Source organism: Bufo gargarizans, chromosome 1 (assembly GCF_014858855.1).
Source record: "Bufo gargarizans isolate SCDJY-AF-19 chromosome 1, ASM1485885v1, whole genome shotgun sequence".
Taxonomy (NCBI): domain Eukaryota; kingdom Metazoa; phylum Chordata; class Amphibia; order Anura; family Bufonidae; genus Bufo; species Bufo gargarizans.
Window position 1 is genome coordinate 411,512,580 of NC_058080.1, and position 14,564 is coordinate 411,527,143.

The following is a 14,564-nucleotide window of genomic DNA, read 5'->3' on the forward strand; positions in this document are numbered from 1 at the left end:
GTGGACAAGTTCAAGTTCCTTAAAATGAACCAGGCATGGATCCTTCAGGACTTGTCCGTACCTTGTGCAGAATAGACATGTATACCGGCACTAAGCAGCCATTGTTATACTGCAGCGCAATTGCTCATGTTTGTATTTTGGATATTTCACACTCTTTTGGACTGTACCTCAATTTTACAAAATTAAATTAAAACCAAAAACCTGTGTTGGCTATCTCGTCCTCCTCCACCGCCGCTTCCACCTACTCCGCTACGTCCACCGCCTCCTCAAACTCCTACTCCATATGGAACTCCACCTCATAAACTATAAACTCATAAACCATTTTATTTTTTTTGTACGTGTTTTATTTTATATCATTTCACTACTTTTTCATTTACATTTTCGGGTGAAATTCACCAATTTTTGGGTGTATAGTACCACTGCTATACCTAGTAGGCCGGTTAAAAAAATTAAATAACTTCTCATTAACATTTCCTGGTGAAATTCACCAATTTTTGGGTGTATAGTACCACTGCTATACCTGGTAGACCGGTAAATAAAAAATAAATAGTCAGTTACATTTTCTGGCGAAATTAACTAATTTTTGGGTGTATCACTGCTATACCTAGTAGACAGGTTAAACAAAAAATAAAAATTGTCATTTACATTTCCTGGTGAAATTCACCAATTTTTGGGTGTATAGTACCACTGCTATACCTAGTAGGCCGGTAAAAAAAAAAATTGTCATTTACATTTTAGGGTGAAATTCACCAATTTTGGTGTGTATAGTACCACTGCTATACCTAGTAGACTGAAAAAAAAAATTGTCAGTTACACTTTTTTGCTGAAATTACCAATTTTGTGTGTAATATACCCGTCCTCTTCCTAGTTGACAGCTTAATAAATTTTTATAATTTTTCTGTTACATTCTTGGGTTGACATTATACAATTTTCGACGTGAATAAACACCTGCTATGCATAGGTAACAGGGAATAAAATTTTATATATTATTTATTAATTAATGCGCGCCACATCCTTTCATTCAATGCTTAAACTTTGAAAAGTTGTCACACTTTTACGCTTTAATAATTTCTCCCATATTTCAACTCATTTTAAATTTGAAAAAATGAATCCTAACTTGGATGTGGTCTCTCTTTCTCACGTTCCCTCTCTGGCCTGGAACCCTGATTCCCCGCCACCCGTGATAACCATGGTAGGCGCATAAAAGAACATCGAAATTTGATAGAGCAGATATCAAATTGGACCGTGAACATCACGGGGACGTGCGACATGGTGGGGCACTAAGTGTGCACACGCCTACACGAACTGACAGACAGGGGTCAGCCCCTGCAACTTCTGGGTCTCCAAATTGGGCACATGTCATGATCTTGCCCTTTACCCCTTGGAGGTGCTGGCCTGCCCTGCAGCCAGTGTATTGTCTGAACGTGTATTTAGCGCGGAGGGGGTTATCACAGGTTATATTTCCTAATGTTTTGGGGTGTAACCTAATTTAAAAAAAAATAAAAAAATTAAAAACCAAAAAGCAGTGTAGGCTACCTCCTCCTCCTCCACCGCCGCTTCAACCTATACCGCCACATCCACCGCCTCCTCAACCTCCTACTCCATATGGACCTCGTCCTCCTAGATCAAAATTATTATTTTTTATTTTTACGTATTATATGTTATTTAAAGTCATTTCCATATCCACATGTTTGCAGAGCACTTGCCATGCTCTTAACCACATTTTGACGACATTTGCAGCCCTCTAGCCCTTTCCATGACAATTTTACAGCCATTTTAGTGCTCAAAAGTTCGGGTCCCTATTGACTTCAATGGGGTTCGGGTTCGGGGTCAAGTTCGGGTCCCGAACACGATTTTTTTTCCGAAGTTCGGCTGAACCCGTCGAACCCGAACATCCAGATGTCTGCTCAACTCTAGTCTTGATAAATGTCCCCTATGGTGTCCTTTGGCTTTATAATACATGCATAAGTCCTCACTGCATCTATGTATAGACTCCCCAGGTAAACATTCCTTGTCCAGTTGTATAGGCGCTGGATCAGATGATGGAGGCATGAGAGAATCTGAGAAGTTGGTGCCAGCCTCCTTTCATGTGCAGATTTCTTGAGACGCTGTCTGTAACACAGATCAATACGGGCAGCCAAACTAATCAGGTTATCCAGGGTAGATGGAACATCAGGACCTGCCAGTTCTTCTTTTATGCAGCCTGACACACCCTTTCAGAAAGGTGCTGATTTGTTGTTCAATGATAGATCAGAAGCCAGGATGCGGGACTGTATGGCATACTGCCCAACTGTGAAGTTACCCTGGTGGAGGAGCAGGAGGGATGACGCAGTTGAGGTGGTGTGACCTGGTTCCTCAAGGTCTTTCTCAAAGTGGATAGTACACTGGTTATGAAATCCACTTTATAACTTGGGCCTCCCCTCATAGTGTGGGGGAAGCGGAAGATACTGCAGACACTAGAGGTTGAAGTACCAGAGCGGTAGTGAAGGAGCCCAGGCAGCCTAAAACAGTATGCAAGTGTAGTGTCCCACTAGGTAAAGGTGGGCACTACACAAGGGTTAATATGTCTATTGCATTAATGTGATGTTGTATGTTCATTTCCCTGTGTTAACTGGGTATCAAGCCTGTTAGGGTGTAGTTTAGCCTCCTAGACGTTAGAGGGAGCTAGAGAGCCCTGAGTATATATAGGTAGGTCCAGACAGGGGAGGGTTAGTCCAGTCCAGGTGGCTAGAAGTGAAGCCTAGTCAGCCTGAAGTTCCTGAGTCTATGTTTAGCTCAGAAGAGACACCCCAGTAGAAGAGTTTGCCTCCTGGGAGAAACCTACAGTTTTCCACAAGCCAAGCAGTGTATCCAGCTAAACTCAAGTAAGCTGAAGGGCAGAGGAATTATAAAGCTAGTGCAAGGATAAATACGGGAGGAAGATTATTTGCCAAGGATAAGAGCCAGCATTTAGGAATATTGGCCTTGGAATACAGCCAGCCAGTATAACTGTGAAATAGTGCAGCCTGGGCTGGGAAGCATGGAATCTATTACCCTCCGAGTATCTTGCAAGAGTATACCTGCCACTCAGGGCCGGACTGGGACAAAAAATAGGCCCGGGCATTTTTGACTGAGCAGCCCAATCACATGACCCACAACAGGCCCCACCCCCTTGCAGTCTAGGGGCGGAGCCACCACCGGAAGCACAATTGAGAGGCAGGGCCAGCCACCAGTAAGATAGGAAGGCTTCAGCCAACACACAAGGTTCTTTGGGGGTCCCCAGGTGACATTAGGGGTCTTAGTACGATCCGGCCACCTAATCCGGCAGAAAATGCAAGGAATCGACTGGACACAAAGCACAGCATGCAGCGGTTTATGTCCCGCTGATTCTCTGCATTTTTCCCAGATTGTGGCCGGATCTCTGCCGTACCCCATTATAGTTAATGGGGCTGGCGGGCATTCTGTCTGCATCCAGCAGTGCCGCATCCAGTGAATTCTCAGCTGGAACAGCCGCCAGGATCACTATCGCAGATGTGACAGTAGTATCATACAGTGCCCCATACCTCTTATATCCAGTGACGTCTCCTCTGATGTAGATGTTCTTTCTTCATCTTCTCCATTCAGACCAGACCACCGTGATCATTTCTTTCAGCCATCTCACGTCTCTGCAGAGTTTGACAGACATCTTAGTTTCCTACTTTTCCATCATCCTCCAATTAACATCCCATCATGCACCCCCAATAATGAGAAGCTGTGCTCCCCAAAACTATACTGCAAAAAGAACTGTGCTAAACTGATGCTGTGCCAGGGTGCCCCCAAAGTAATGGTGCTCCCAAAGTCAGTAATGTGTCCCACAAGTAATAATGCTCCCATAGTCCCCCAGTTGTAATAAAGCCCACCATAATGCCCCGATAGTAATAATTATCTTTATAATGTGCACCAGTACAAAAAATGCTCAGTCGTGTGGCAGTAAAAAAAGAAACACCTCCTCTTAGTGCCCCCAGTAGAGCCAATGTCCCCAGAGTGCCCTCATGTGTTCTAATGACCTGCACTGTGTGCCACTACAAAAAACACTTAGTGCCCAGTTGAGCTTAGGTGCCCATAGTGACCTTATAATTTGTGCCTGTATAAAATACTCCTATATAGTCCCCCCAGAAGATGCCCCCATAGTGCTCCTTCCCCGTCTCCATAGTGCCCTCCATAATGTGGCACTATAAAATGCCCGACATAGATACCCCTATAATGCTCGTTTCCTCCCTTCCCCATAGTGGCATCAAAATGGGTACCAGTATTAAATGCCCCTATATAATGCCCTCATAGTGCTCTTGTCCCCTACTTCTCCATAGTGCCCACCTATAATGCGTGCCAGTATATAGGGCCCCCAGTAGATGCCCCCATAGTGCAGTCATACATGCACTCTCCACATACATGGACGCAGTCATACACGCACTCTCCACATACATGGACGCACTCTCCACATACATGGACGCACTCTCCACATACATGGACGCAGTCATACACACACTCTCCACATACATGGACGCAGTCATACACGCACTCTCCACATACATGGAGGCAGTCATACACACACTCTCCACATACATGGACGCACTCTCCACATACATGGACGCACTCTCCACATACATGGACGCACACATACACGCACTCTCCACATACATGGACGCAGTCATACACACACTCTCCACATACATGGACGCAGTCATACACGCACTCTCCACATACATGGACGCAGTCATACACGCACTCTCCACATACATGGACGCAGTCATACACACACTCTCCACATACATGGACGCAGTCATACACGCACTCTCCACATACATGGACGCAGTCATACACACACTCTCCACATACATGGACGCACTCTCCACATACATGGACGCACTCTCCACATACATGGACGCACTCATACACGCACTCTCCACATACACGGACGCAGTCATACATGCACTCTCCACATACATGGACGCAGTCATACATGCACTCTCCACATACATGGACGCAGTCATACACTCACTCTCCACATACATGGACGCACTCTCCACATACATGGACGCACTCTCCACATACATGGACGCAGTCATACACGGACGCAGTCATACATGCACTCTCCACATACACGGACGCAGTCATACACACACTCTCCACATCCATGGACGCACACATACACGCACTCTCCACATACATGGACGCAGTCATACACGCACTCTCCACATACATGGAGGCAGTCATACACACACTCTCCACATACATGGACGCAGTCATACACGCACTCACCACATACATGGACGCAGTCATACACGCACTCTCCACATACATGGAGGCAGTCATACACACACTCTCCACATACATGGACGCAGTCATACACGCACTCTCCACATACATGGACGCAGTCATACACGCACTCTCCACATACATGGACGCAGTCATACACACACTCTCCACATACATGGACGCAGTCATACACACACTCTCCACATACATGGACGCACTCTCCACATACATGGACGCACTCTCCACATACATGGACGCACTCAAACACGCACTCTCCACATACACGGACGCAGTCATACATGCACTCTCCACATACATGGACGCACTCATACATGCACTCTCCACATACATGGACGCAGTCATACACGCACTCTCCACATACATGGACGCACTCTCCACATACATGGACGCAGTCATACACGCACTCTCCACATACATGGACACAGTCATACACGGACGCAGTCATACATGCACTCTCCACATACACGGACGCAGTCATACACACACTCTCCACATCCATGGACGCAGTCATACACGAACTCTCCACATACATGGACGCAGTCATACACGCACTCTCCACATACATGGACGCAGTCATACACGCACTCACCACATACATGGACGCAGTCATACACGCACTCACCACATACATGGACGCAGTCATACACGCACTCACCACATACATGGACGCAGTCATACACGCACTCTCCACATATATGGACGCAGTCATACACACACTCTCCACATACATGGACGCACACATGCACACACTCTCCACATACATGGACGCACACATGCACACACTCTCCACATACATGGACGCACACATATACCATACACATATATAAACACCCAGCTTTCCTGCTGTGCCTCTCCCCCACACTCTAATGCCTCTGCACTTGTGCCATGCAGGATAGCAGGGAAGCTGGATGACATTTCATGATATAATTCACCCAGCTTTCCTACTGTACTGCAGGTCACATGTGCACAGTCTGGGAAAGCTGAATATAACCCCAGTTCCCCTGTCACTCACATCACTGGTGCAGTTAACTGGTGACAATCCAACTCATGTTCAGCTTGCTGCTGGGCAGGAAAGGTTCAGGCTGCAGGAATCGCTTCGCGGGTAGAAAAGGGGCGGGGCTATGATAGCTCCGCCCACATCGGGCCGTCCTGTTGCTGTTTGCTGCCTGCCACATTAATAAAAAATAAAAAAAAACGGCTGCTTGTGTTCGGCCCGGCCCACCGGGCAAATGCCCGGTCTGCCCTATGGCCAGTCCGGCCCTGCCTGCCAGTATTGGAAATAAGCCTGCTTGTGAAGAATTTGATACAAGGGACTGTATTACCATCTTATTGTATAAAGTTGGACTGTTCCAAGTAAAGCAAAGTTTGGTTCACCATACCATCTGTGTACCTCACTTATTGCAACTAGAAATCGGTGTGCCACCGTTACAGGCACTGGCGTCACGATCCTTAAAGGGACCTTGCCCCAGGCACTTAAAACACCTGCAACATCCAGGGCACCTCATCCACCATCAGGCCTGGTCCCTATATACAGAGTGTGCCCCAGAGGAACTTTGTGCCAGCCTCTCCTTCACTGCCGCATGCCTGTCCAGGGTTCGCCTACAGTACTGTGAGTAACTCTCGCTTGCCCATAACCGTGACCTCACAATTGCAATACCCTGCAGGTCTGGCATGCTGCACAAGTACTGCAGGAATTGCTCTTGGCAGCCACTGTGAGTAGTCAGCTTCTTATATACTTTGAATACAATAAAAAAAGGAAGTCTCTCAAAACGTTGTAGGGAACTTATCGGTGCTGCAGATCCACCGCGTGACGTGGGTCAAGTTCACATAGAGTTCAAGCAGATAGATAATGGTGGTCGCGCTGCCCAGTACACAGAGGTCCGTCAGGTAAAGGTATATAGGATATCCAAGCTCTTCACAATGCAGCCACACAATAAATTACCTTTAAAAAATTCTCTGTACAAGAATTGGTTCACTTTAAAGAATGACCCTGTTTTAGGGCAGGTTCTTCCTGATCGTCCTTCTGTAATCTATCGCAGAGCGTCGAATATACGAGACACTTTGGTCCACAGCTTTATTTCTACCAAACCAGCGAAAGTGGAGAAAAAAAAACGGTTCACATGGTGCGGTTTCTGTAGTGCCTGCAGGAACCACACCAGGGAGGACAAAAAAATGAAAACTGTACAACTTGCTATATCTAAAGCGTGCATGACACATAAGGTAAAAGGTGAGATGTCATGTGAACAAATGGGGGTAGTCTATTTACTGGAGTGCCCGTGTGGGCTCCAGTACGTAAGCAGGACCCTCCGTAAACTTAAAACACGGATTCAAGAACATATTGGCAATATCTAAAAAGGTTTTTAAAATCATAGTGTCCCGCTCCACTTCAAACTACACCATAATAAAAATCCAACAGGTTTGAAATGTATGGGATTAGAAAATGTTAGATCAAACTGGCGGGGGGGATCCAGTATTTGATATAAATTGTAAAAAAGTGGAGAGGATATATAAAATGGACACCTTGAAACCAGGCAGCTGAATATTGAATTCAATCTTAAGCCCTGCTTAGTTGATTAGTCAAAGTGTGTGGACCATTTCTTGTATATTCGCTCTGTTAAAAAGGGAATCGATAGTTATTCGATTTAATGTGTATTTAACAAAGAGTAGATTCTATTCGTCATTTGACCAGCTGAACAGGTGTAGGATTTAATTGTATGAAGATGGACACGTGATCGGACTGTGGGGACAGGTGACCTGTTTATGAATGAAAAGAGGTGTTCACCTATGGATCATGTGACTAGAATAACAGGAGTTGTAAATTGTCACTGGAAGAACACGATCATGTGATCGGAGGTATGGTCATGTGACCTTTTTATCGATGAAAAGGGTGGTAACTTGGAAATGAAAGGAGGAGAGATTTAGTTATTGTGTTTTTATCAAGAAAAGGGATGAGATTTATTGTCCCATTTGATTTTGTATATGCTGATTATATGGATCTTTGAATTGTATGTTATTGCTGGCAAAGAGTTTTACTGTTTTTTAAAGAATATGTTGTAACCTCGAAAAAAAGGGTGGCGTGCTTTATGCACTGCCCTTAAATACCACTTACTTAAATTGTGTGGCTGCATTGTGAAGAGCTTGGATATCCCATATACCTTTACCTGACGGACCTCTGTGTACTGGGCAGCGCGACCACCATTATCTTATATACTTTGGACGGGTCCATCTTGGGGGGTGGGGTGAGCAGGTTCTATGGCCTGAGCAAACTGTTATGACAGTAGGTGTGGAACCACTCAGTTAACTAACATAATTGGCTTTGGGCTAATCCTAAGGGTGTTATCCTGGCAGTCCCCTGGTATTCATCTTTTAACCCCTGTAGTTTGCTGCAAGGGAGCCACCAGGCCACTGCCTCCTGGAGTAGTCTGTATGTGGTTAGCAGTTAACTGATGGGATTCAGAGACACTGGTGCAGGGAATTAAGAAGTCAGGAAAAATTGTGATCAAAGGCAATCTGCGGTCAGGGCTGGTGAAGTACATGCAATATGGTAAATGGTCCAAGGTCAGGGCAGACAGCAAAGGCCAGGCACAGGTCAGGTCAAGCAGTAGAAGGTCAGCATACAGTAAACAGGCAGGGGTCAGTATACAGGCAGCAGAATACAACACACCTTTGCAAGAACTTAGCAAGCTAAGGGACCTATTGGTCAGACACCGTCCCATAGTGCCTGAACTACCCTGGGTTGCCAGCCATTGGCTGGTGAAAGTAAAAAGTGTGTGCTGACCCTTTAAGAGCAAGAGGGAGTGCGTGCACTACAGGCACAGAAGGGGAGGACATGCTGGACAGAGAGGATTCAGCAGCCTGGCTCACCTGGAAGAGGACAGCAGGAGTCAGGTCCGGTCAGCCAGGCACGGTGAGTGGAGCGGTGGCTGCTGTAATACCAAGCTTTGAACATCTTGTGGAGCAACATTAAAGCCATAGTTTAAAAAAATGGAAAGAATATGGCAAAACTACAAACCTGACAAGAGAATGCAACCCATCAAAACTTACAGACCAGGCAAGGAGGGTATTTCTCAGAGATTCAACCAAGACAACAGCATTAACACTGAAGTTAATGCCAAATCTACCGTGGAGATGGAAATATCTGTCCATAGGACCACACTAAACGATACAGTCCACAGGTTGTGGCTTTATAGAAGTGGTCATAAAAAAAGCCATTGTTTAAAGGGGTTGGCTGTTTTCTTATATATACTCCCTTAAACATAGGATTTTCAGTTATAATGAATTCCCCTACAAAAATATCTGTCTGCTTTACTTAGTGTTAGCAATGGGTTCTGTTCTTCTGTAGTGTATCATCACGTCCATGTGACATTATGCCGTTGGGGGGGTGGGGTTATTCACCCTACTATCCATGACTCAATGTGCACTCCCTGTTATGATCACTGTCTGAAACCAGCAAAGTCAGAAACTGCTACCAGTCTTCCTTAACCATTTTTTAGTAACTTTTCAAGGGTCAAAAACAAAACAGACATTTAAGAAATATTATTTATTTCACAAGACTAGGGACTGCTGGAGGGCATTCTCCATATACAGTTTTGAATGATTAATTTCTTCTTTTAAGCTTTTATTATTGCTTTCCCAGTGTTTTCTCCACTGAGCATTCCTATGAATCCAGCCGGCATGTTCTCAAAACCTTTGGTGATGTGTTCATGATATTTCACCTTACCCTTTTAGGAAACATAACACAATTGCATATTGTTTAGGCACATGAAAATCCACGAAATAGCTTCTATTTCAAGTCATTATGAATTAGCACTCTTTAAAAAGTAAAAGGTAAACTATATTAGGTGTATAAAAAAGAACCTGCGTTATAAATCTTAACAACAAGCGCTCTATTAAGCTGTTCATTTTAGTAAATACTCGCATTCATAATGGAATAACTGTTTAAGAATCCCTTAGCAATCAGAATTTTGTAGTTTCTCTAGCTTCTCCTGGAAATGTATGGATGAATAGTCAAGTGGATGTTACCATTTCTCTTGTCAAGTGTATTAAAAATATGGTACTTTGTTGCAGACACCTGCACTGTAGATATTGATTAGGTAAAACCTAAATTATAGACATCAAGATGTGGTAAATAAAGACTGCAGGACCTTTCATTTACTAATGTACAGGTCCTTCTAAAAAAATTAGCATATTGTGATAAAGTTCATTATTTTCTGTAATCTACTGATAAACATTAGACTTTCATATATTTTAGATTCATTGCACACAACTGAAGTAGTTCAAGCCTTTTATTGTTTTAATATTGATGATTTTGGCATACAGCTCATGAAAACCCAAATTTCCTATCTAAAAAAATTAGCATATTTCATCCGACCAATAAAAGAAAAGTGTTTTTAATATAAAAAAAGTCAACCTTCAAATAATTATGTTCAGTTATGCACTCAATACTTGGTCGGGAATCCTTTTGCAGAAATGACTGCTTCAATGCGGCGTGGCATGGAGGCAATCAGCCTGTGGCACTGCTGAGGTGTTATGGAGGCCCAGGATGCTTCGATAGCGGCCTTAAGCTCATCCAGAGTGTTGGGTCTTGCGTCTCTCAACTTTCTCTTCCCAATATCCCACAGATTCTCTATGGGGTTCAGGTCAGGAGAGTTGGCAGGCCAATTGAGCACAGTAATACCATGGTCAGTAAACCATTTGCCAGTGGTTTTGGCACTGTGAGCAGGTGCCAGGTCGTGCTGAAAAATTAAATCTTCATCTCCATAAAGCTTTTCAGCAGATGGAAGCATGAAGTGCTCCAAAATCTCCTGATAGCTAGCTGCATTGACCCTGCCCTTGATAAAACACAGTGGACCAAGACCAGCAGCTGACATGGCACCTCAGACCATCACTGACTGTGGGTACTTGACACTGGACTTCAGGCATTTTGGCATTTCCCTCTCCCCAGTCTTCCTCCAGACTCTGGCACCTTGATTTCCGAATGACATGCAACAGTCCAGTGCTGCTTCTCTGTAGCCCAGGTCAGGCGCTTCTGCCGCTGTTTTTTGGTTCAAAAGTGGCTTGACCTGGGGAATGCGGCACCTGTAGCCCATTTCCTGCACACGCCTGTACACGGTGGCTCTGGATGTTTCTACTCCAGACTCAGTCCACTTCTTCCGCAGGTCCCCCAAGGTCTGGAATCGGTCCTTCTCCACAATCTTCCTCAGGGTCCGGTCACCTCTTCTCGTTGTGCAGCGTTTTCTGCCACACTTTTTCCTTCCCACAGACTTCCCACTGAGGTGCCTTGATACAGCACTCTGGGAACAGCCTATTCGTTCAGAAATTTCTTTGTGTCTTACCCTCTTGCTTGAGGGTGTAAATGATGGCCTTCTGGACAGCAGTCAGGTCGGCAGTCTTACCCATGATTGCGGTTTTGAGTAATGAACCAGGCTGGGAGTTTGTAAAAGCCTCAGGAATCTTTTGCAGGTGTTTAGAGTTAATTAGTTGATTCAGATGATTAGGTTAATAGCTCGTTTAGAGAACCTTTTCATGATATGCTAATTTTTTTAGATAGGAATTTGGGGTTTTCATGAGCTGTATGCCAAAATCATCAATATTAAAACAATAAAAGGCTTGAACTACTTCAGTTGGTGTGTAATGAATCTAAAATATATGAAAGTCTAATGTTTATCAGTACATTACAGAAAATAATGAACTTTATCACAATATGCTAATTTTTTGAGAAGGACCTGTATATATACAGGAGCTCATCTCCAATTCTCCACTTACTAACTCTAAAAAGATTTAAATAACTGCATATTATACAGTAGGCTTGTTCTCAAATACTCCAGCTGCTTTAACGTCTTGCACTCAGGACCTGCCGATTCTTTACATGAATCACATCCAACAAATAACGGACGCTAGTATTGCAAAAATTATTTTCTTTATCAAATATTTCCATATACCATAGTAAATGAAACAATATATTCATACTAGTCCATTAGATGTTGCATAAAATCATTTTGTCCATTCATAGCAGTAGCAGGACATACACAGCAGCTTGTGCACTACACCTTGTTTATCTCTGTGGTGACCCAAGCTGCTATGTATGAGCTCCTGCTGCTATGAATGGAGCAAAGGATTTTATGCAACATCTAAAGGACTGGTATGACTATACTGTTTCATTACTATTGTATATGGAAATATTTGACAAAGAAAATACCTTTTGCAATACAAGTGTCCCTTGCTGTTTGTTGGATGTGATGCATCCAACCAGGAGACCACTACAGCTATCACTAGTGCAGGGGGAGGGCTGTGGAGCAGCTCAATGCAGACGGCACTTCAGTGAAGCACAGCCTCCTTTTACTTGCAGGAACAGAATCTGACTGAATAAAGCTTCAAATACTGTACACACCACTGATAAAAAGCTCCCAAAAAGGTATGTTTGTAGTGCTTTCCCTAGCCCCTAACCATTGTCAGCAGTTCAGCATACTTGAAACTGCTGACAGTTTCTATTTCATTGCAGGCTGCCATCGGTATCCTTTCCCATTTAAATATTCCATACCCCCAAATATGTGCATGTAAAGATAAGCAAAACCCAAATTTCCATTTTCTTCTGACATACAGTATTTGCATAAGTAGAAATTAGGTATGAATTTTGAAATACAGTCATATGATACCTATAACAACTTCTTACATACGAAGGACATTGAACAAAGAATAAAGTATAATTGTCCATGTTTGGGATCTAGGAATTTAGAATACTTATACCTCTAAAATCCACTCCAACAGTTTCTTCTGTGCTTCTTCATAGATGGGTTTATTCTCATAGTGGAATATAAGAAACCCTTCCATGCGCAGTTGTTTAAAGAGAATAAGTGTGTGAACATAGGGTCCTAGAAGTAAATTATAACAGTTACTTCCTGAAAATAAAACCTGTGAAGGCATTTGTCATTTTTGTCATTGTGGAACCGTGACTAAAGTAGAATGGAGTGGAATATTTTGTGCTTCACTGACAGCTTGGAATTACAGAAGTTCAGCTGGTTGAACAAGTTCCATCTGGATATCTCAGCATCTCCTCTTGATCACCCTCTTTCTAAACACAGGTGCTTCAACGATAAGCATTTTTGTAATTGCACGTAACTAAATAAAAGCTTTGTATGGCGCTACCTGCTTTGTATGTTAATTTGCTCTGTCCACCTCAGTAGCATTGAGACAATATGTACACTTTAGGGCATTACACCACAGGACATCACAAAGTGGGATCTACAGTTGAAGTTGCCAAAATTGTAGCCCCTCCTCTAACACTACCTGATCTGTGGCTATTGGCTGAAGCATTACATCTGCCACCGCTAACATACACTCTGTGTATAATGCTGTTAAAGGTATTTTCCATGACATTGGTAATCAATATTAGGTCCAAGGGTGACATCCCCACCAATCAGCTTGTACAGGTAGCTACCAGTGTCAGAACTATACAGTGGACAGAGGGCATCAGCATGCTGCAGCTCAGCTCCCATTCATTGAGCTGCAGTACCTCAGCATGATCACTACACAGTGGGTGAAACCTTGTGCTTGTGGTTCCATCTAAAGTATAGTATTGGCGCTGGCGTGAGATAGCTGAATAGTGTTAGTGAGGGATATGAGACCCCCACTGATCTGATATTGATCAATATCCAATGCCTGGAAAACCCACTTAACCCTTTCACTACCAGCGCTGTACATGTATGGCGCTGGAGCGATGGCCGGCAGGTCTCTGCTGTTTCAAACAGTAGAGACCTGCAGCTAATCACTGTCACTGGCAATAATGCGATCGCGGTAATTAAAGGCTTTAGATGCTGTGATCAAGTGAGATTTAAGGGTAAAATGTACATTTAAGGGTAAAGAGCGAAAGAGTTAATGACCCTGGTAGGTTACTAGACCCTAGTAAATTGCTACTTATCAAAATTTTGCCAGGAGTTTCACTTAAAGGGAACCTGTCACCGGGATTTTGTGCATAGAGCTGAGGACATGGGTTGCTAGATGGCCGCTAGCACATCCGCAATACCCAGTCCTCATAGCTCTGTGTGCTTTTATTGTGTAAAAAAAAACGATTCGATACATATGCAAATTACCCTGAGATGAGTCCTGTCCCTGACTCATCTCACATACAGGACTCATCTCAGGGTAATTTGCATATGTTTCAAATCGTTTTTTTTACACAATAAAAGCACACAGAGCTATGGGGACTGGATATTGCGTATGTGCTAGCGGCCATCTAGCAACCCATGTCCTCAGCTCTATACCCAAAATCC

General features: G+C 43.8%; 1 protein-coding gene across 1 annotated transcript in view; it reads right to left on the bottom strand.

Moving 5' to 3' along the window:
• Nucleotides 1-9,857: 9,857 nt before the first annotated feature.
• Nucleotides 9,858-14,564, bottom strand: part of LOC122932172 (prostaglandin reductase 1-like) — a 35,656-nt gene continuing 30,949 nt past the window's right edge. The window contains exons 9-10 of the mRNA XM_044286434.1: nucleotides 13,042-13,166; nucleotides 9,858-10,016 (exon numbers count right to left, since the gene is read on the bottom strand). Of these exons, the coding sequence (XP_044142369.1) occupies nucleotides 9,906-10,016; nucleotides 13,042-13,166 (236 nt within the window). The 3' untranslated portion in view covers nucleotides 9,858-9,905. The remainder of the gene's footprint in view (nucleotides 10,017-13,041; nucleotides 13,167-14,564) is intronic.